This window comes from Dendrobates tinctorius, unplaced genomic scaffold (genome assembly GCF_039654945.1).
Source record: "Dendrobates tinctorius isolate UK_male_01 unplaced genomic scaffold, ASM3965494v1 ptg000016l, whole genome shotgun sequence".
NCBI lineage: Eukaryota > Metazoa > Chordata > Amphibia > Anura > Dendrobatidae > Dendrobates > Dendrobates tinctorius.
The window spans coordinates 90781218-90805702 of NW_027361684.1; the positions used below are offsets into that span (position 1 = coordinate 90781218).

General features: G+C 42.5%; 1 protein-coding gene across 1 annotated transcript in view; it reads left to right on the forward strand.

Moving 5' to 3' along the window:
* Window positions 1–24485, forward strand: part of LOC141080663 (amine oxidase [flavin-containing]-like) — a 144699-nt gene that overhangs the window by 114469 nt on the left and 5745 nt on the right. The window contains exons 9-14 of the mRNA XM_073566053.1: window positions 6853–6949; window positions 8751–8804; window positions 11871–11928; window positions 14310–14407; window positions 15783–15894; window positions 24351–24413. Of these exons, the coding sequence (XP_073422154.1) occupies window positions 6853–6949; window positions 8751–8804; window positions 11871–11928; window positions 14310–14407; window positions 15783–15894; window positions 24351–24413 (482 nt within the window). The remainder of the gene's footprint in view (window positions 1–6852; window positions 6950–8750; window positions 8805–11870; window positions 11929–14309; window positions 14408–15782; window positions 15895–24350; window positions 24414–24485) is intronic.

A 24485-nucleotide genomic window follows, 5' to 3' on the forward strand; every position in this document is an offset into this window, starting at 1 on the left:
TGTGACACGCTCGATGGCACAGCTGCCTGTGACCAAAGTGACGAGAGGATAATGGAGATTTTGAATCTCTGCGCACACTTTTGGACACTGGACACTTGTGGATTGTGTGAGGCCCACTGATATCTGAGCGCTATGTGACACGCTCGATGGCACAGCTGCCTGTGACCAAAGTGACGAGAGGATAATGGAGATTTTGAATCTCTGCGCACACTTTTGGACACTGGACACTTGTGGATTGTGTGAGGCCCACTGATATCTGAGCGCTATGTGACACGCTCGATGGCACAGCTGCCTGTGACCAAAGTGACGAGAGGATAATGGAGATTTTGAATCTCTGCGCACACTTTTGGACACTGGACACTTGTGGATTGTGTGAGGCCCACTGATATCTGAGCGCTATGTGACACGCTCGATGGCACAGCTGCCTGTGACCAAAGTGACGAGAGGATAATGGAGATTTTGAATCTCTGCGCACACTTTTGGACACTGGACACTTGTGGATTGTGTGAGGCCCACTGATATCTGAGCGCTATGTGACACACTCGATGGCACAGCTGCCTGTGACCAAAGTGATGAGAGGATAATGGAGATTTTGAATCTCTGCGCACACTTTTGGACACTGGACACTTGTGGATTGTGTGAGGCCCACTGATATCTGAGCGCTATGTGACACGCTCGATGGCACAGCTGCCTGTGACCAAAGTGACATGAGGATAATGGAGATTTTGAATCTCTGCGCACACTTTTGGACACTTGTGGATTGTGTGAGGCCCACTGATATCTGAGCGCTATGTGACACGCTCGATGGCACAGCTGCCTGTGACCAAAGTGACGAGAGGATAATGGAGATTTTGAATCTCTGCGCACACTTTTGGACACTGGACACTTGTGGATTGTGTGAGGCCCACTGATATCTGAGCGCTATGTGACACGCTCGATGGCACAGCTGCCTGTGACCAAAGTGACGAGAGGATAATGGAGATTTTGAATCTCTGCGCACACTTTTGGACACTGGACACTTGTGGATTGTGTGAGGCCCACTGATATCTGAGCGCTATGTGACACGCTCGATGGCACAGCTGCCTGTGACCAAAGTGACGAGAGGATAATGGAGATTTTGAATCTCTGCGCACACTTTTGGACACTGGACACTTGTGGATTGTGTGAGGCCCACTGATATCTGAGCGCTATGTGACACGCTCGATGGCACAGCTGCCTGTGACCAAAGTGACGAGAGGATAATGGAGATTTTGAATCTCTGCGCACACTTTTGGACACTGGACACTTGAGGATTGTGTGAGGCCCACTGATATCTGAGCGCTATGTGACACGCTCGATGGCACAGCTGCCTGTGACCAAGGTGACGAGAGGATAATGGAGATTTTGAATCTCTGCGCACACTTTTGGACACTGGACACTTGTGGATTGTGTGAGGCCCACTGATATCTGAGCGCTATGTGACACGCTCGATGGCACAGCTGTGACAAAAGTGACTAGAGGATAAGGGAGATTGGATTGCTTTTAAAAAAGCAGTTTGCGGAGCAGTGGGTAAACAGCAATGCCAGCGTGTCAGTAAGCCTTAGAAGGCAGCCCAACAACCAACACCACTGATACACCACAATATAGCCTCCCCTTGCACTGCACACACAGTGACTTGTGTGTTGTGCAGTCCAAATCGCTAGCAGCAGAAGCAGTTTTTTTGTCTTCTTCCCTGCCTAACGCTCTCCCTACAGAATCAGCAGCAACCTCTCCCTATACTAAGATCGGCAGAAATAAGATGGCGGTCGGCGTGCACGCCCTTTTATACCCCCTGTGACGCCCACCAAAGCAAGCCAATCACTTGCATGCCCTTCTGAAAGATGGTGGTGACCCGTGCCTAGGTCATCACGTTGCCCACAGTGTCCGTGGATCCTGACTGGCTGAAAAAGAGCACAAAACAAACTTTTGAAACGCGACTTTGGCGCGTAAGTCGCCGACCTCGTGGCCGACCTCATCCTAGGGTCGGGTTTAGTTTCATGAAACCCGACTTTGCCAAAAGTCGGCGACTTTTGAATTTTTTCGACCCGTTTCGCTCAACTCTATTTGTAATAATTCACTGCATAATATGCTTCTGCATTAACGGGTTTTATTTTATGTCTTCTTTATATTTGCACTTTATTGTCCTTCCTTTTTCCTTCTTTCCCTTTACATTTTTCCCTCCCCCCTTTTTTTCCCCATCTTTCCTCCCCCATCCTCCCCATTTATTGAAACTCAAATAAAACATTTGGAAAACAAATTATGGTGGAAACTAAGTATTTGGTCACTTAAAAGCCTGCAAGATTTCTGGCTTTCACAGACCTGTAACTTCTTCTTTAAGAGGCTCTTCTGTCCTCCACTCATTACCTGTAGTAATGGCACCTGTTTGATCTTGCCATCAGTATAAAAGACACCTGTCCACAACCTCAGTCACACTCCAAACTCCACTATGGTGAAGACCAAAGAGTTGTAGAAGGACACCAGAAACAAAATTGTAGCCCTGAACCAGGCTGGGAAGACTGAATCTGCAATAGGCAAGCAGCTTGGTCTGATGAACTCAACTGTGGGAGCAATAATAAGAAAATGGAAGACATGCAAGATCACTGATTATTTCCCTCAATCTAGGGCCCACCCATGATCTCACCCTGTGGGGTCAAAATAATCACAAGAACGGTGAGCAAAAATCCCAGAACCACACGAGGGTACCTAGTGATTGACCTTCATAGAGCTGGGACCACCATAACAAAGGTTACCATCAGTAACACACTACACCACCAGTGACTTAGATCCTGAAGTGCCAAACGTATCCTCCTGCTTAAGCAAGTACATGTCCGGACCCGTCTGAAGTTTGCTATAGAGCATTTGATTATCCAGAAGAGTATTGGGAGAATGTCATATGGTCTGATGAAACCAAAGTAGAACTGTTTGATAGAAACAAAACTCATTGTGTTTGGAGGAGACAGAATGCTGAGGTGCATCCAAAGAACACCATAACTACTGAGAAGCATGGGGGTGGCAACATCATGCTTTGGGGCAGTTTCTCTGCAAAGGGACCAGGGTGACTGATCTGTGTGCATGAAAGAATGAATGGGGCCGTGTATCTTGTGATTTTGAGTGTAAACCACTTTCCATCAGCAAGCGCATAGAAGATGAAATGTGGATGGGTCTTTCAGCATGATAATGATCCCAAGCAACACAACCAGGTCAACGAAGGAGTGGCTTCGTAAGAAGAATATGAAAATCCTGGAGTGGCCTAGCCAGTCTCCAGATCTTGACCTCATAGAAAACCTTTGGATGAATTTCAAAATCCGTGTTGTCCAGCTACAGGCCCAAAACATCACTGCTTTAGAGGAGATCTGCATGGAGAAATTGGCCTACATACCACCAACAGTGTGTGACAACCTTGTGAAGACTTACTGAAAGCATTTGACCTCTGTCATTGCCAACAAAGGATATACACTGCTCAAAAAAATAAAGGAAACACTTAAACAACAGAATATAACTCCAATTAAATCAAACTTCTGTGAAATTAAACTGTCCACTTAGGAAGCAACACTGATTAACAATAAATTTCACATGCTGTTGTGCAAATGGAATAGACAACAGATGGAAATTATTTGCAATTATCAAGACACCCTCAATAAAGGAGTGGTTTTGCTGGTGGCGACCACAGACCACATCTCAGTTCCAATGCTTTCTGGCTGATGTTTTGGTCACTTTTGAATGTTGGTTGTGCTCTCACACTCGTGGTAGCATGAAACGGACTCTACAACCCACACAAGTGGCTCAGGTAGTGCAGCTCATCCAGGATGGCACATCATTGCGAGCTGTGGCAAGAAGGTTTGCTGTGTCTGTCAGCGTAGTGTCCAGAGGCTGGAAGCGCTATCAGGAGACAGGCCAGTATACCAGGAGACGTGGAAGGGGCCATAGGAGGGCAACAACCCAGCAGCAGGACCGCTACCTCCACCTTTGTGCAAGGAGGAACAGGAGGAGCACTGCCAGAGCCCTGCAAAATGACCTCCAGCAGGCCACGAATGTGCATGTGTCTGCACAAATGGTTAGCAACCGACTCCATGAAGATGGTCTGAGTGCCCGACATCCACAGATGGGGGTTGTGCTCACAGCCCAACTACCTGCAGGACGCTTGGCATTTGCCACAGAACACGGGGATTGGCAACTTTGCCACTGGTCCCCTGTGCTCTTCACAGATGAAAGCAGGTTCACACTGAGCACATGTGACAGACGTGACAGAGTCTGGAGATGCCGTGGAGAGTGATCTGCTGCCTGCAACATCCTTCAGCATGACCAGTTTGGCAGTGGGTCAGTAATGGTGTGGGGTGGCATTTCTTTGGAGGGCCGCACGGTGTTGGGCTATGAGCACAACCCAATCATAAGTTTCATTTACTTGGAGTTATATTCTGTTGTTTAAGTGTTCCCTTTATTTTTTTGAGCAGTGTATAACAAAATATTGAGATGAACTTTTGTTAGTGACCAAATACCTATTTTCCACCATAGTTTGAAAAATAAATCTTGCCAAATCAGACAAGGTGCTTTTCTAGATTTGTTTTCTCATTTTGACTCTCGTAGTTGTGGTCTACCTATGATGTCAATTACAGGTCTCTCTTATCTTTTTAAGTGGGAGAATTTGCACAATTGATGGCTGACTAAATACTTTTTTTCCCCACTGTATATACAGTGGGGAAAAAACTCTTTGTTTCATTGCAGTCATTTGGTAAATTCAAAAAAGTTAATTTTTTTCTCATTAATTTACACTCTGCACCCCATCTTGACTAAAAAAAACATAAATGTAGACATTTTTGCAAATTTATTAAAAAAGAAAAACTGAAATATCCCATGGTCATAAGTATTCAGACCCATTGCTCAGTATTGAGTAGAAGCACCCTTTTGAGCTAGTAAGCCATGAGTCTTCTTGGGAATGATACAAGTTTTTCACACCTGGATTTGGGGACTCTCTGTCATTCTTCCTTGCAGATCCTCTCCAGTTCCGTCAGGTTGGATGGTAAACGTTGGTGGACAGCCATTGGATTTAGGTCAGGGGCTGCAATGAAATAAAGAGTGAAAAATTTAAAAGGGTCTGAATACTTTCTGTGCCCATTATATATATATATACTGTATATATACAGTTGTGCTCAAAAGTTTACATACCCATGCAGAAGTTTTGCTTTCTTAGCCTTTTTTCAGAGAATATGAATCATAACACCAAAACTTTTCTCCACTCATGGTTAGTGGTTGGGTGAAGCCATTTATTGTCAAACTACTTTGTTTTCTCTTTTTAAAAAACGCTTTGCAGTAAAAAACGCAGCATGCTCATTAATTTTGCGGAAAAGTCCGCGTTTTTAGCTATTTTCTATGTGTCTGGGGACACGCGGAAAAAACGCATCAAAAACGCGTGTTTTTTGCGCAAAAAATGCACGTTTTCTGGGAAGGAGCCCGGTTTTCATGCAGAAATTTTCTGCATACGTGGGCACATAGCCTAAATCATAATGACAACCCAAAACATCCAAATGACCATAATCAAATGTTTACATGCCCCATTTCTTAATATCGTGTATTGCCCCTCTCTAACGTCAATAACATCTTGAAGTCTTTTGTGGTAGTTGTGGATGAGGTTCTTTATTCTCAGATGGTTAAGGCGCCCAACCCCTGCCTTACAGTAATAATGCTTAATTAGTACCCCTCTGGCAATAATACTCCATTTACTCCATTAGTGCCCCACCCATTAATACTACTTCTTTAGTGTCTTCTCCATTAACAATGTTCCATTAGAGCCCCCTGCTGACTCCATTATTAATGCCCCATTAGTACTCCATTCAAGTACTTCAGTATTAATTCCCCCTCTACTAATGCTGTTCTATTAGTTTATTAGTGCTTATTTCAGATATAATGTCCCATTAGTCTCCCCTTAATAATGCTCTATTAGTGGACCCTCTGGTATTAATTTTTCATTAGTGTTGCCCCTCCAGAAATATTGCTCTATTAGTGCCCCATCCAGCAAAATATTCTATTAATGTCACCTCCAGAATTAATGCTCCATTTATACACCCCCCAGTAGTAATGTTAACCCTCTAGTGATAATACTCCATTGGTGTATCCTCCAGAATTAAGGTCCAGCTATTCCCCCTACAGTAATAATGTCGCATTAGTGCCTTCTCTAGTAATCATTTTCAATTGGTGCTCCCTTCAAAAATAATGTTTCATCAGTGTCCCTCCATTAAGAATGCTTCAATAATTCGTCCTCCAGTACTAATCTTCTTTTAGTTCCCCTGTAGTAATAAAATAATATTCCACTGTGACCCCTCCAGAAATAATGCTCCATTAGTGGGCCATACAATAATAAGGTTCCATTAGTACCCCCTTCAGAGTTAATGTCCTGTTATTCCTCTTTCATAATTAATGTCCCGTTAGTGCTCCTTCCAGTAATAATACTCCTTTAGTGCCGCCTCCAGTGGCACTGCCCCATTTTTGGAACTGTTAACACACCCCTAATGGACTCACTCTTCCTCAGGATAGGGGAATGTGGTTGTTATGTGCAGGTTCAGGTCTTTACTGCCTAAGAACCTCATCAAGGAATACCAAAGAAAATGAACAAATTTTTATAGAATTTATGTTGCAAATACAAGGACAGGGTAAGTGGAGGCTGACAGAGCACATGGTGAAACCCATGCTGTTAGGTTTCACCCTATGCTCTGTAGAGGATCTATAATAATGGCAGGGGCATCATTCAGAAAAAGGGCTAGCATACATTTCTGTGAAATCCAAGGATTCATGTATGGAATTTTATTAATACCAATCCCTCTTTTTTGTATATCTAATAAGGATGCTGTGGATGTATGATGATTGAAGATGAAGATACACCAATAGGATTCACGCTGGATGACACTAAGCCTGATGGTTCTGCACCTGCTATCATTGGGTATGGATTAATGAGTAGTGAAATCATTTCAACATATGAAGTACAAGATGAAGCTACCAAATGCACAATATAAAGGATCATTTCATTATTTTAACACAAGTGTAAATGTAACTTATCATATCTGTATGTAGATATTTAAACTTTTATTATTTTGTAATCTTGAAATAAAGTTTGTACTTATTATAAGGGTCCTTTAACTACATGCAAGTTACATTATGTCTCTTTCCAATGACTCCTAGCAATCATCTTAAGGCCCCATTCAAACATCAGATTTTTGCACGTACAAAAAAATATCCTGATAAATCTGGTCAGACTCGGATCACTGTTTGATCAGAATGCGATTTGAGTGTCATCAGCTTTTCCCGCCTAGAGAAATTGAAAAAAAAAATTCTCCACCGTTTTCATTCAGACAGTCTATGAAATTTGGACTGTATTTGGATGTCATCCAAATGCGGTTCGATTTTTTTATGAACCCATTCATACACGGGCGATTTTGATTGAACCATTTGATCAAAATTGGACATGCCACTGCGATATTCCGAGGACTTCTTGGTCCTCGAAAAATCACAGATGTGTGAATGGCTCTATAGACTGAGTGCCATCACGTATCACCTAAAATCATGGATAGCACTCGAATGTAAAAATCGGACATGTGAATGAATTATGCAAAAACCTGGAAATAAGCTCAGTTTCCATTTAGCAGGGTGTATTAAGCCTTTCCTAATGTGTCCAATATTCATTTTTGTGGTTTTGAGCTTTCCTCCCCTTCTTCCAAGAGTCATTCCTTTTTTTCTGCAGTCCTAGCCATATGAGGGATTGTTTTTTGCATCGCAAGTGCAGTTTCGAATTACATCACGCACGTTATCAATGTGGAAAAAAATACAAGTGTCGTGAAATAGTGGAAAAAAAACAATTCCACCTTTGTTATTTGGGCTTCATTTTTAAAGCATTCATTGATCCAAAAAATGACCTTGTAATGTCATTTTACAGGTCAGTATAATAACAGTGATACCAATCATGTATGTATGTTTTTTAATTATTATAGTGGTTTTTAAAAATTCTAAACTTTTCAAAAAAATTGGTTTGTGTCACCATCTTCCAAGACTCACCACTTTTTTATTTTTTGTGTCAATGGAGGTTCATAGATACTTTTTAGGGGGCTTAATTGTAGTTTTTTTAATCCTACTATTTTGGTTAGTTTTTATTCTATTTTTGAGGGATGTGCATAGAACAAAAAGTGGCAATTTTGGTATTTTAATTTTTTTCTTTGACATTTACCTTGTGGATTAAACAATTTTTTATATTTTTAGAGATTTGATTTCAAGTTTTATGCTTTATTAATATTACTACATTCTTTTTGTTTTTAACTTGTACTTTATTTTTTAGTCCCCACACAGGGGACTTGAATTTGTAATCTATTATAGTATTGCAAAATATTGCACAAGTCATAATCTCCAGATTGTTGTAGATCTTCACAAAAGTATTGTCTTAGCAGTAACAGGGCCTGCAACCAATGATGCAGGCAGTCTCATACGGCATACATGCTGATGTTAGTGACTGACTTTTAGAGGCAGATACTGGTTTTGTAACACAGCTGGTATCTGGCCTATGAATAGCTCGTGAGCCTGCTTCACACACTCTGATCCACTCAAAGATGTTTATACCCATCATGCAGCGTTAAGGTATTCAATATAAAGGTCCTTGACTGTCTCGAGTTTGACTCGCAACAAAAATATGGAAAGATAATCTAAAAATTCTTTTTACAGTCAATTGCTCTATTTAATTATCATTTTTCTCATAGATTCATTTTGTCAAGGAAAGCATCGTTATTTGCAAATCTGACCAAGGAGGAAAGGTATTTTTGGTTTGGGTATAATATAATGTAAATCATATTGATGAGTCATAAAATTGTTTCAAAGGAATTGTCTTCTTTCAGAATTGGTATTTGTAAAAAAACAAACAACCCACAAATATCACTACCTGGCTCTAGCACCAGCTCTTTGCTGCTATCACAGTTTCTGTTGTTTGTAGCGCTGAGTTCATTGGTTTTGCCTGTGTTGGCGTCCCTGATCTCTCTGATTGGTTGGAAATGATGTTGGCGTGATGTTAGTTCTACATACTAACACCAGAGACTAGGGCAGTGGCAGAGAGCTACCAGTGGACCGAACCAGAGAGGGTAAGTAATATTTGGTTTGTTTTTATATAACTACTGCAACTGATAGCAGAATGTTTTCTGAAAGGCAGAAGCAAATCTGGGTTTTCCTGCACGTGGGGCAAAAATTCAGTTTGGTGCACCTGCTATACATAGCTTAAGTGGTTTTAGAAATCGTCATACATTTATGTTCCAACTGGCTGCTCTTCCCAATTCTCTCAATGTTAAGTGAAAAACTACAGTCCCTGAATCATTGAGAGAAGCAGAAAGAGAAGCTAATTCTGTGACTGTAAGTATGAAAATTGTATAGGAGTGGTCATGTGATGAATGTTGGAACCAGCAATCAGAACCAAATCCTGACAGAGAGTATATTACATGCTGTTAGGATTTGGCATGTAAGGGTCCCGTTACACTAAACGATGCATCAGCGATCCCAACAACGATACGACCTTGTCAGGATCGCTGGTGCCTCGCTACATGATCGCTAGTCAGCTGTCAAACAGGCAGATTTCACCAGCGATCAGGACCAGCGAGGACGCTGGTATCCATGGTAAATATCAGGTAACTAAGCGAGCGCGTCGCTAAGTTACCCGCTGTGTACCTTTTGGATACCTCCGTGCTGGGAGCTTGTATCCAAGGTAAATATCGGGTAACTAAGTGCGCGCGGCGCTTAGTTACCCTCTATGCACCTTAGATACCAGCTCCCAGCGCGAGCGTGCAGGTATCCAAGGTACACAGCGGGTAACTAAGCAACGCGCGCGCTTAGTTACCCGATATTTACCTTGGATACCAGCTCCCAGTGTCTGCTTACAGCGCTGGGAGCTCGCTGATCGTTGGTCTCCCGCTGCCACATGCAGCGATGCGTGCTGGCCAGCGGGAGACCAACAATCAAAAAATGGCCCAGGACATTGCTGCACGATCAGCGATCCCCGGTGGGGGGGCCGGTCGCTGATGCATGTCACACACAGCGATATCGCTGGCGAGATCGCTGTTGCATCACAAAATCAGCGATCTCGCTGTATGTGACGGGGCCTTAACAGTGCTTGATTTCATAATTCATCTAACACAAATACAGTTGTAGTAACCCTTACCTTGTCAAACAGCTCAATACTTTATTCATGTAGCCATGTATCATGTTATCTTATAAGTTTTGGATTATTATCTGTGGTCAGGATCAGATTCAAGCACATAAATTCATTCCTAGAACCACTCACAGTACAGAAATACATTATCACAGCCATCAGCAGTACATAAAAACAATATTACAACCACCAACAGTACAAAAATACATAACCAAAGCACCATTAGTACAAAAATGAATCACCAGACCATCAGTAAATGAACACGACATCAAACTTAGTACAGCAATCAATTCTAATGTCCTTTCAAAAATACATTACATCACCAGAACCACCAAAGTTGCAGAAATACAGAATTGCAGCCACCATTAATACGGGACTACAACACCAGAACCAACATCAGTACAGGAATACATCACCAGAACCATCATCAGTACAGGAATACATCAACAGAACCACCATCAGTGCATGACTACAGCACAAAGCTAGCTTTATACATTAATCAGTTGTAATGTCAAATCAGAATTGCACCACGAGAACTACCATAAGTACAAGAATATATCACCAGAACCACCAACAGTACAGAAATACAGCAGCATAACTATAATTTGTAATGGAATACATCACCAGAATCACCATTAGTACAGAAACACATTACCAGAACCACGAACAGTACAGAAATAGAGCATCACCAAAACCACCATCAGTACATGAAAACATCACTAGAACTATCATTAGTTCATGAATACATCACCAGAACTACCATCAGTGCATTAATACAGAAATCATGCTTATCACAGTGATCAATTGTAATATCAGGTCAGTCTCATATACCATTGTATCGCATGAACCTAGAACTCCCAGTATATCCATTACCATCATTGAGAAGTTACTATGAGTTGGTCTTACTAACCATCATCAGACTACAGATCATACAGGAATTAAACTACTCCTGAGATGCAGGCAGTATCAAAACTATACATCCAGCTGTCTTATAGGTAACATCTTCTCTGACTGGAGTCATTCCCTTTCTTTTCTTCTCCATCTTGTCCAAATGGCATGATGACTTTTCACATCCACAGCTCATCTCTGCAGTCTTTTCTCTGATCTTCTGCAGCACACTGCCTTTAAAAATAACAGTGTTATTAAATGTTGCTGAATACAAATATCTCCTCTTGGCTGTGCTCCTGGGTAATTTCCCCTCACTTTGCACCCTGCACAAAATATAATACCCATAATTTTCCTCTTATGTTACATTATCCTCTCCTATAAAGCCTCCACTGGCCTCTCATTTTCATACTGGGCTCTCTCTTCATACTGTCCCCTCACACTGTATTACCCATGCACGGCCCATTTTTTAGATTGTGACCCCTCCTCACACTCCCACCCACTCTGCATACTGTCCCCTCTTTACTGTGCACTCACACTGTTCCCTGTGCCATCCTCTTTTTATACTGCCCCCCCACACTACCCAATGTCTATACTGTGCCTCCTCACACTTTTCTATTCTACACCTTAGCTTCCTCCCTCCACCCTTCCCAGAAGAAGCCTTTAGTGCTTCCAATCTAAAGTAACAGGGATAGTTATTGTTTTTTGGCCTAATTCAGATATTAATGCAATTACTAAAAGAGTGTTTTTAGAGAGTCACAAGTAACTAAAATACAAAATCTAACAAATGTTTGCTCATTAGGAAAAGAAAAATATGTGAATACTATGCCAAAGTAATGGGATCTGAAGAAGCTTTGCATGTAAGTTATTACTGCCAAATGTAATAAATGTACAATAAATTGTGAAATAATCATGAAATCAATTATTAAAGAAGGGAGTAATGTTTAAGCAAGATAGGAGCTAGATCCAGCTCCAGTTTGTTTTTGCAGCATTCATTATATGCTAAAAATGACCTGGCACTCTGATTCTCCAGACCAGTATGATGATAATGATACCAAATATTGCTACTTTCAATTGTATTTAAGGTTTGAAAAAAAAATTGGAAATTCGCCCCCCTTCCTAAAAAATGTTTTGTATCACCATTTTCTGAGACCAATAACGTTTTCAGTTCACAGGAACACCATCATGACAGGCACAAGGGTCTTCAAATGACCTCTTGTCGTCATCGCAACCCATTTGGTACCCCGATTGCTTCACCCCGGGCTGTGTGCTGTAAATGCCACTGTCAGAGATTGACAATGGCATTTAACCGGTTAACAGTCGAAAGCGGAGCTCTGCTACACCTGCGGCTGTTAGAGGCAGATGATGGCTGAATAATACAGGTATCATCTGAGCCCGCATCAAAGTCAACGACGAGCCAACATAATAAGCAGAATGTGACTAGTAATTTCTTTATTTAAGATAATGGACATTAACGTGATTATTTCCTTCCTACTGAAAAGTAGATAAGACATGACATAAAACAAAGTAGAGCATACAATTTTACTTTTGGAATGCGCGCTAGTTTAAGGAGTAGTGCTACCGATTTCATGTATCTAGTGGAGTTTCTCTTAATGTTCACATCCCCTGACATGTTGCTTTCTCGCAGTCTTTCAAGACTACAGGTTAAGGAGATAGAAAATTCCTTTCAGTCTATTTTCAAAATAATTCTACAGTTAAACAATAAAAGATGTGATTATTACATTAAGGCTATGTGCCCACGTAAAAACCGGACTCCTTCCCAGAAATTGCGCGTTTTTTTCCGCAATTTTGCTGCGATTTTCGCGTGCGATATTCAAGCACTTTCCAAGCGATTTGAAGCATCGCTTGGAAAGTGATTGACAGGTTGGTCACACTCGTCAAACATAGTGTTTGACAAGTTTAACCAGGTTTTTACTATTGAGGCTGCCTATGCGGCATCAATAGTAAAAGATAGAATGTTAAAATGCTAAAAAAAAATAAAAAAATCGGGGTATATTTACCTTCCGGCGTCCCGCGCTGCCATCCCGGGCCTCAGCGTTCCCAGTAATGCCTTGCGAGACCTGTGATGACGTTGGTCTAGTGCTGCTATAGCGATCTCGCGAGACCACGTCATTACAGGGCCTTGCCGCAAGGCCTTACTGGGAACGCTAGGCCGGGAATGCAGCGCGGGACGCCAGAAGGTAAATATACCCCGATTTTTTATTTTTTATTCTTTTTTTTACAGGGGTATGGTACCCAGGGCCTGGAGGACAGTCTCCTCTCCTCCACACCGTGGGTACCAACCGCACATGAGACGCTTAACTTCCCGCATGGTGGGCATAGCCACATGCGGGAAGTAAGCGATTCTCATGCATTCCTATGGGTGCGGAATCGCGGCAATTCTTTGCGATTCCGCACAAAAGAATGAGCATGCTGCGATTTTTTCCGCAATGCGATTCCGCCGCGGAAAAAAGCGCAGCATTAGCACAGCATGTGCGGAATGCCATAGGAATGCATGGGGGGCGTTCTGTACACAATTTTTAAACGTTTTTGCAGCGTTTTCGCGCTGAAAATCGCGGCAAAAACCCTTAAAAATCGCTACGTGGGCACACAGCCTAAAAAAACATTTGTTATCTGTCTTTTTTTTTTCAGGACACAAAGTAATAAATAATTTCTCAAAACTTCCACTTTTTTTTCTAAATAAAGTGAAAAGGCAGTAAGTGTTAGGGTGCTTTCACACTGCGCTTTGTCACATGATTGTTGGTCACATAGGGGTTTACTTCTGAACCCCCATCCCTTGACAAAACGGGATTCGGGCGTATGTGCTAACGGGACCATAGACTGTAATAGTACTGACAGAGTGAAAGTGCACTCCGGCGTGCATCATTTTCAATCGTGTATGCCTAGTGGAGGTGGACACTCAGACGCAGTAGACCACATTTAGGTGTCCTTCTCCAGTAGGCGTATATGCTCAAAAATGATGCACATTCGCTCTGCCGGCATTATTATAGTCTATGGCTCCGTCAACGCGTACACTCAAATCCCGTTTTGTGGGGGCTTCGGATGCAAGTCCTGATGGGACCAACCAACGTGTGACAACGCAGTGTGAAAGCATACTAACTATGAGTAGATTCCATTTCACAAGATCCTGCTATATGGGAATGTTGTGTTGGGTGCTTTTTATTTTTCCTCTTTGTTTAACTATTTGAAATGGTAAATTATTCTAATTAATTTTTCATAGCCAGTGCACTATGAAGAAAAGGACTGGTGTAAAGAACAATACTCAGGCGGATGCTACACAGCATACTTTCCCCCAGGAATTATGACTCAATTTGGAAGGTATAGATGTATAGAAGTTTAAATACACATGATAATATAACTGATTACTTATTCTGCTCTATCTTCATTTAAAAGGAATCTATAATCAAGTTTTGGCTACCTAATTTAAGACAGAGGCCTTAATTCCAGTGATGTGCCACTTACTGGGCTGCTTGCCGTAGTTTTGATAAAATCACTGCTTTATCACCAGTGATTATCAATAGAGGACTAGTAAACCTGATTTGATGTGGTGGTCCTTCATCTACACATTGATTGACCTAGCTTTGTGGCATGGTGCATTGTCCTGCTGGAAAATACAGTCCTCAGAGTTGGGGAACATTGCCTCAGCAGAAGGAATCAACTGTTTTTCCTGGATAACCTTGTTTGTGACTTGATTCATATGTCCTTCACAAAGATTAACCTGCCCAATTCCAACCTTGCTGAAGCATCCCCAGATCATCACCGAGCCGCCACCAAATTTCACAGAGGTTGCAAGACACTGTGGCTTGTACGACTCTCCAGGTCTCCGTCTAACCATTAGATGACCAAAGCTGAAAATTAGACTCATCAGAGAAGATTACCTTACTCCAGTCCTCTATGGTCGAATCCTTATGGTCTTTGGCAAATCAGCCTGTCTCTCCTTTGCTTCTCATTGATGAAAGGCTTTTTTCTAGCTTTACATGACTTGAGCTCTGCCTCTAGGAGCCTGTTACGAACTGTTCTTGCCATGCACTTCACCCCAGCTGCCATTTGCCATTCCTTTTGTAGGTCACTTGATGTCATTCTGCGGTTGCTGAATGACATTCGAATAAGATGACGGTCATCCCAGTCAGTGGAGAGTCGTTTTCACCCTCTGCCGGTCTGTAGCTTAGTTGTCCCCAATGTCTCCTGCTTGACATTGTTGTAATTGACTGTCATCTTAGAAATTTTAAGGATGGAGGCAACATGACGCTCACTGTATCCCTCTGCTAGTAAAGCCAGAATTGAACCCTTTTCCTCACTCAAAACATTTCTTTTCAAATCCTTTGGCATGGTTAAAAGTTATTTTTTCATTTCTATTACTTTTGGGTTATTACTAGCACTTGTCTTGCCATCCAGCTTGTCCTATTGCAAGAGGATTGTGAACACCACAGCAGAGTTTTTTCTACTTTCCTTCGAAAAGTAAAATTTGGTTCAGGTGATCACCTAATCAGAAGCACATTAAGTAGAATGAGTTGTACTCTGGTTGGAATTCAACTGACACTGGAATGGAATGGCTGTCAGACATGTAGAGAAGCTGATTTTTATTAAACTGTGCAGTGGTCTCTTTATTTTTGCCAGAGCTGTGTATCAGCAACTACTCATTCTAATAAAATTGTGGATATGAACTTTACATATATGTCATATGTTCCCACAGTGTCATTCGAAAACCAGTTGGAAAGCTTTACTTTGCTGGTACAGAAACGGCTACAGTGTGGAGTGGATACATGGAAGGTGCTATAGAAGCTGGAGAAAGGGCAGCCAGAGAGGTAAAGTGAAATTGTATGTTTGCATGTAAATAGTGAAAGGTATAATGTGCAGTAACTCCTGTGTTGTGCAGATCAGGAGAACCTCAGAGGTTTGTCATTAATGTTAAAGTTCCCGAGAACTCATTTAACTATCTTTATCAATGTATTATATTGCAATTTAAATCTCGTCAAGATCATCATTGTTGTAAGTTTTCTACACTTCTACTTTGTGCTATCCTGTTGCAATTACTAAGAGACAAAAATATCTTTCTTGTAAATTGGATAGTACAGAATCATCATCTGAAATTCCAAACACCCAATAAAACATTAAGAAAACAATAACTGGTAATAAACAAGTATACCTCATTCCTTAAACTAGCACTTCTTTCTTCTGCATATATATATATATATATATATATATATATATATATATATATATATATACATATATATATGAGGACAACAAAGAAATCCAGCAAGGACTCAGCAAACCAGGATTGGAGTAAAATAATACTTTTCTTTATTTCTTCAAAAAGTTTAAAAAGACGACCCACAAGGATCAGGAACCAGAGTGCGTGGCAGAAATAAACGCAAATGGGACTACGCGTTTCGGCAGCCTAATCCGCCTTCTTCACAGTCCAAACTCTTTAGGTTTGGACCGTGAAGAAGGTGGATTAGGCCGCCGAAACGCGTAGTCCCATTTGCGTTTATTTCTGCCACGCACTCTGGTTCCTGATCCTTGTGGGTCGTCTTTTTAAACTTTTTGAAGAAATAAAGAAAAGTATTATTTTACTCCAATCCTGGTTTGCTGAGTCCTTGCTGGATTTCTTTGTTGTTCTCCTATTGAAGGATTTACTCCTAATCCAGTCCGTGCAGGAGCTTGATCACCAGGTGGGAAGGACCCATGAGTCTCATTGCTGCAGCTGGACACTGACATACATACTCATATATATATATATATATATATATATATATATATATATATAGATATAGTGAGGTAGCGCTGTCATTTGAGTAGGGGATCACTCGCTTGGCAGCCACAAAATCAGATCCGGCACAGGTTTTTCAATAACCATAACGGTCCATGCGGTTTATTAAACATCATAAACCATGACCAGCAATATATAAACGGCATAGCGTCCATGACAGAGCTTCACTCTGTTAGCAATGTCCAATATGCAGGCTTTTCAGCCTCCCAGTTATATCTCACCCCGTCAGGGTTCTCTCATGGCTGCTTCTCCATACTGCAGACATTCATTCCCTCCAGGGAACTCTCAGGCACTTGCAGCCATTAAACACAGCGTCCACACGTGCTGTCAGGCAGGAAGCCCCATCTCAGCGGGACCTTCCACACTGGACCAACCAGGTCCCAGCATTCACCACCTGTGACCTACCCTGGCCACATTATATGGTTCATAGCCACGCCCACCGGGTCACATGACTCTGACCTCATCACAGGTCCTTCAAGCATTTACACACTCTTTCCAACAGTGCTTTAAACACACCCCCTGGGTGGGTTTATAGGTAACCAGGCCCGCCCATCTCTCTAGTTACCTGGAGACTTCTCCCTTACACATTGAAACAACACCTCAGCAATATCATTGTTGAACAACACATAAGTCTCCATCCCAAAGCCACCCACTCTGGGATACATAACGGCCATTCCGTATTCTGCCATTCATCCTTTCTCCTGGGACATCCACACAGCACCCCCTAGCGGACTCAGTGGTTACTACACCACAATATACACTCACTGGCCACTTTATTAGGTACACCATGCTAGTAACGGGTTGGACCCCCTTTTGCCTTCAGAACTGCCTCAATTCTTCGTGGCAGAGATTCAACAAGGTGCTGGAAGCATTCCTCAGAGATTTTGGACCATATTGACATGATGGCATCACACAGTTGGCGCAGATTTGTCGGCTGCACATCCCTGATGCGAATCTCCCGTTCCACCACATCCCAAAGATGCTCTATTGGATTGAGATCTGGTGACTGAGGAGGCCATTTGAGTACAGTGAACTCATTGTCATATTCAAGAAACCAATCTGAGATGATTCGAGCTTTATGACATGGCGCATTATCCTGCTGAAAGTAGCCATCAGATGCCTGTTCTTAGCTGAGAGGAGTGGTACCCAGTGTGGTCTTCTGCTGCTGTAGCCCATCTGCCTCAAAGTTTGACGCACTGTGCGTTCAGAGATGCTCTTCTGCCTACCTTGGTTGTAACGGGTGGCAATTTGAGTCACTGTTGCCTTTCTATCAGCTCGAACCAGTATGCCCATTCTCCTCTGACCTCTGGCATCAACAAGGCATTTCCGGCCACAGAACTGCCGCTCACTGGATTTTTTTTCTTTTTCGGACCATTCTCTGTAAACCCTAGAGATGGTTGTGCGTGAAAATCCCAGTAGATCAGCAGTTTCTGAAATACTCAGACCAGCCCTTCTGGCACCAACAATCTTGCCACGTTCAAAGGCACTCAAATCACCTTTCTTCCCCATACTGATGCTCGGTTTGAACTGCAGGAGATTGTCTTGACCATGTCTACATGCCTAAATGCACTGAGTTGCCGCCATGTGATTGGCTGATTAGAAATTAAGTCTTAACACACAGTTGGACAGGTGTACCTAATAAAGTGGCCAGTGAGTGTATATATATATGTGTATATGTGTGCATATATATATATATATATATATATACACAGTATATTGCATACCCTGACGAGAAAAAGAGTAACAATGTTTTGAAATTTTGAATTTCAGGCTCTATATCTCACCATCCACTACTGCTTTGAACATGAGACTACCATCATTTTATAGACTATCATCTTGGCTATCTCAAACATAAATTTGACTTGCAACTATTTAGCTTGTGAATAGTTATGTACATTCTTGTTTTTTTATTGCATTGTTATTGTTTTGCTACTGGTGGTGGAAAAATCATTGCCTTCCTGTATACTATAAACTGTAACCTGTTCTCACATTCCTTAATAGCTCAGTGTGTTGTTAGGTTGATTCCCAATCGAAAGATCATTGGTTCAAAGCGAGGAGCAGCTATGAAGAAGATTTCCCAAGAAAAGAGAAACAACATCATCCAGGTCATCGACAGAGGTCCCTCAGCCAAGAAAATTTCCAAGCTGCATCATGTGAGTGCCTTGACAGTTGGAAGAATATGAAATGAAGTCCATGCATCCACTAAAAAAAGAAGAGGTGGATATCCAGGAAAAATATCGAAGTCAACAAGTCTATCATTTCTGGCGCGTCAATCACGGCAGTGAAAGTGGCTTGTATGCTTCGCAATGGCGAGATCACAGGCGGCTATGAAAGCACTGTTCAACACGTTACACAAGTCTGCAATGGTGACCTGAAAGAAGCCTTGATTTCTGTATCTTCATAAGAAGCGTTGGCTTGAGTTTGCAAAAAAGTACAAAATGTGGACAGTAGAAGATTGAAAATGGGTGATTTGGAGAGATGAAACAAAAGTCAATAAACTAGGCTCTGATGGGTGCAAATGGGTCTGGAAAAACAAAGAAAAAAGGAACTAGCAGATCAAGTAATTGAAGGAATCATCAAGTTTGGTGGAGGAATCCAGATGATATGGGGTTGTTTCACAACCAAAGACATTGCATAATCAACCATGAATGATGGTCATCTGAATACTGAGCTATATGTGAGTATCCTACAAGATGAGTTACTTCAAACTTGAGTATTATGGGTATGAAAAGGACAACATAGTATTCCAGCAGGACAAGGACCTGAAGCATACATCGAGATTGGCAAAGAAATGGTTAAATGACAATGAAGTCGAGGTGCTGTCATGATCCATTCTTGGATCTGTGTCAGAGTCTGGATTCTCTCATATAAACGTTTTTCCTTTCAGGCCATTGGGGGTTAATATTAGTTTCCCCCCAGGTGGCCGCTGGTGTTACTACATATGTAGTTAGTCAGCAGGTGGTGACCACCCCCTTTCCTATATAAGCTCACCAGGTGCTGCAGTTCACTGTTGGTGATATTGTTCCTCTTTGGAGACCAACCAAGCTGGAGTCAGGAGCAGGCTGTATTGCAGTGGAGCTCCAGCTATTCCCTTCTTCTGGTGCCTTACTCTGCTGCTCGAAGCATTAGCAGCAGATAAAGCTAAGTTTGCTTTTGTAGTTTATTTAACCCTCAGGTGTCTGTATTATCTTTCTTTTGTTTTTTTGCAGTTCAGTTTATTCCCTGTCTCACCTCCTGGGGAGGGGGTTTAGCTCAGGGCTAAACAGGAGATAGGTACAGGTCAGGGACTTGGGCCTCACTACCATCAAGTGTACCCCCAAGTTAAGGAGAGTCAGGGCACCCCTTAGCCTGAGGGGCAGTTCAGGGGCCCAGGTTCCACGTCTCCTGTTTTCCCCCTACTGCCCCATGACAGGTGCTGGAATGGCCTCCACAGTCCTCAGACCTCATCCCAATCGAACACTTGTTGGTAGAGTTGAAGAAAAAGCTGTATACATACCCAAGTGAGTCAACCACTATGTACCAATTTTGGGAACATGTAGAAGAGACCTGGGATCTGATTTCTGCAGAGCTGCCATCAGGACATTACTGCCCTTATTGTTGTATGGGGCCCGGTAAGTGGAAGTAAAGAAATGGGAGCCTGGATCCAGTCCGGACCCCCTCTCACGCTTCTACTCACTTGGCACCAAGGTTTAATAGAACATTTTGTGCCAGCTCACCACCACCAGCACTGCACAGAGACTTCTTAGAGCTTCACAGAATAGCTGGGCAGCTCCAAAGCAGTCCCTCTGCCTCTTCTGTGATGCACTGGTGATGGCACATATGCAATGACGTAATCACATATGTGCGCCACTCACCAGGAGGATACCTGAAGTGGAGCTGCAGGGGATCGTATGAGAGGTGAGTATGAACATTTTTTTTTTCTTAATAAAATTAATTAAATGGGTCTGGGTGGAGCAAATGAATTTGAATTGAGGGTGGAGAATTGAGGACATCAAGTAATGATGAATTGAGGGTGGAGTACAGGGAGCAGCAAATAATGAAGGATTGAGGGTGAGAGACAGGGGGCAGCAAATAATGATGGATTGAGGCTGGGGGATGGGGAACAGCAAATAATCATGGATTGAGAGTGGGGGACAGTGGGCATCAAATAATGATGGATTGAGGGTGGGGCATGGGGGACAGTAAATAATGATGGATTGAGGATGGGTATGGGAGACAGTAAAGGGGGGAGATTAAATGATAAATTCAGTGTGGTGGAGAGCAAATGATGCTGTATTGAGGGTGGGGGTGAGAAAGAGAGGACATGATGTAATGAATTGTGGTGGAGGGGGGCATATACAGTAAATATAATGTATCGGGAGAGCGGGAGGTACAGATTGGGGGGCATTGAGGATGCAGAAGTGTGACTGGTAATGAATTGGGAGAATCTTTTGGCCAAAGTAAAAGCTGCTGGCTATGGTGATTGGTGAGGGTGTGGTGCAGAAGTGGAGTTTTTCCAAGAGTGGGTGATGGGACTGTGGAAGGTTTTAGGGGAGGAGGCAGAACTGGGGTGAAGCCTAGGTGGAGTCTCAAGGGGGCCCAAATCTTTTGCCAGTAGGGGCCCTGAAATTCCTGGTGGCAGCCCTGGATTTCTGCATGCTTGAATCTGATTGACAGCATGTCCAGAGGTATTCATGCAGTGCTGAAAGCCAAAGGTTGACTAGATTTACAAAATTCCAACAAAATAATAAAAATTAAAATCTAGATGTTTATGAGCAAAATGGTAACAGTGACACAACAAGAATCTGAATAACTAATCATATGCTAAATAGTTGCAAGTTAACTTAATGTATGAGACAGTCAAGATAATTGTCTATTAAATGATGGTAGTCTCACATTCAAAGCAGTAGTGGAGTGAGGAAAATCAAAGTTTAAAACATTGTTACCTTTTTTCTCATCAGTGTACATCAGAGCAATTATATTGTAGGCAAGACAGGTATATATATTACAGGAGATTCTTGTGAATACACTACATAGTATACACTGAGACTTTGCTGAATACATCACATAAGATGCAATGAGCTTCTGTTGTATACATCATATAGGATACAATGAGATTCTACTATATACATCACATAGGATATAATGATACTCTGCTGTATACTTCACATTGGATACACTGAAACTCTTTTATCTCCATCACATAGAATACATTGAGACACAGCTGTATACATTGTGTAGCATACACTGAGGCTCTGCTATGTAACATCACAGGAAAAGATTGAATCAAGATGGCAAGCAACTTTAACATAGCATGGGTTGCCCCGTCCCAGGGCTCTGGGGTACTCGGTACCGGGCCAGTGTCAGGGGGAAAGGTGTCACAGCGGCGGTGACCCGGTCCGTGGCCCTGGGCGCCCAAATCAATGGTGGTTTGAGATATAGTTTATGGAATAGTTTGTGACGCCACCTGTGGTATTTGGCAAGCAAGATGTTAAGCCAACGCTGCGTGCAGATCCTCTGGGGCTGATGATGTGTTGCAGCATAGATGGTATAGCTCCCCACAGGTGAAGCTGTAACCCCAGGGCAGTGTATAGGCGCAGGTAGTGTAAAGGAGGATACCCAGATGTAGCGGTGCTGACGGTGTTGGCGCACAATGACTGGAAGACACCAGGGCTCGTAGTTCCAAAGCTTTACTCACAGTTCGAGGTACACACTGCTGTCTGCATCCGTGCCGTGTCATCCGGGGCAGAGACTCAATCAACCTCCCGGGCAAGTCAGGCTTCTCCTCTCCAACACTCCGCCAACATGTACCTTTCCTGAACGACTCCTCTATTGCGCCTTTTAGTGTGAAGAGCTCCAGTACCGTGGTACTCTGAAGTTCCTCTTGTCAGATGTTCCTAACTACTCTTCCTTGTACGGCAGACAGCTGTAGCCTACTTCGGGGACTCCCTTTTCCTGAGTCCCGGCTCCCTATACAGATGCTGTTGTGCCCCAAGTCTTGGATGGGAATAATGCATTTACAGCCAACTACTCCACCGGTGTCTGCTGCAGAACCATAAGTGTCCATACAACCTAGGGGACCGGGCCCCGGCCTTGTGCTGAGAACCTATAGGCAGGGTTCCTCTTCCAACCCACAACTTCTCTCTGTTCTCCTACTCCTTCATTCCACGCTGTTCCTTCTCTCTCTTATGGAAGCTTAGGTTGCAGTTCTACGTCTTTCTCCTTCTGTTCGTTTCCCGTGCCAGCTGGCTCAGATCACTGAGGCAGCTGCAGCACTCCTTCTTCTCTCTCCTCTCCTAGGGAGCTCGTTCCACTAAGACCTGTCCTCAGCCTCGCCTGACTGACTGTCTTCCTCCACCTTGAGCTCCCCTCAGGCTGATCTCCTGTCAGCCTGCTCTCCTCCAGACTCCTCTCAGACTGATCTTCTGTCAGACTGCCCTGTAATTCTAAACTTTCCCACTCTTTTATACCTAACTCCACCCACCTCCCAGCACATCTCGTGTTACGAAGCAAGGACCCACGAAAGGTGCTCTGCTAGCCTCTAAAAGTCCTCTTTCTTTCTGAAGAGGCAATTTGCATACTGCTATCCTCTAAGCATGAAGCCGCAATCTGGTCCATTGCTGAACTATCCTGTGTGTGGGTGCAGGTGTTGGAGTGTGGAAAGGAGTTCCCAACTTACCTAGGCGGTGGGGCACTACACCTTAGGAGAAGGTGCAGTACCTCTGTGGCGACTGAGCCTCATGGGCGCCACAAGCACATCAGCTAAAATAGGTATGCACAAAGCATATGCACAAACCTCTAAATTAATATCCTTTAATAATAGCTTAAGCTGCACTGTATAGGCTTTTTGGGGGAGAAGGGAGTAGAGGGTTGTGAGTTGGGGTGGAATCTAGAGTGCTTCTTTTATGATATGATCTATTAAGGTATACAGTGGCTTGCGAAAGTATTCACACTCTTGGCTTTTTACCTATTCTGTTATATTACAACTTGTGTTTAAATATTTTTGTAATCCAACTTGTAGGTGATGAATAGTCTAAGTTGGTGAAGGGAAATCGGAAAAATATAGGCATAAATTAAATTTATGGTATCAAATAACAAAATTGGCATGTGCATATATATTTGCCTGTTTTGCGATGAGGCCCCTAAAAATTTCATGGCTCAGTAAATATTACTATTAATCAGTGTATTGTTGATAGATACGGTCTCCCAATTGTTTCCCTTTAGTGTGTTCTGTTTTTCAGAAAGGGTAGTGTTATCTCATTACAAATTCTGCTCTTGCTTAGCTAACAGGGAAGAGTCTCATTAGGCATCATAACTACATTTGCTACAATGCATCATTTTGTATTGTATATGCCTATGACTAAGATTTCTACTAATTTCTGAACTTATTTATAACTAGAGCAGGTAAAGTACTTGATTTATTTTAAAACAGTTGGAAATGAAGAATCTAGTTAATCAATATAAGATAATTGATCCAGAATTTTAGTCTCATAAAATGTGTCCTTGCAGGTTATGTGTAGGATGGGACTAATCGGAAAGAACCAGATATGGGTCCCAGAGCCAGAATCTGTGGTATGTATAACAATAGAAAAACAAGAATTTGCTGTATATTGCATGACAAAGTGATAGATAAATAGATAAATT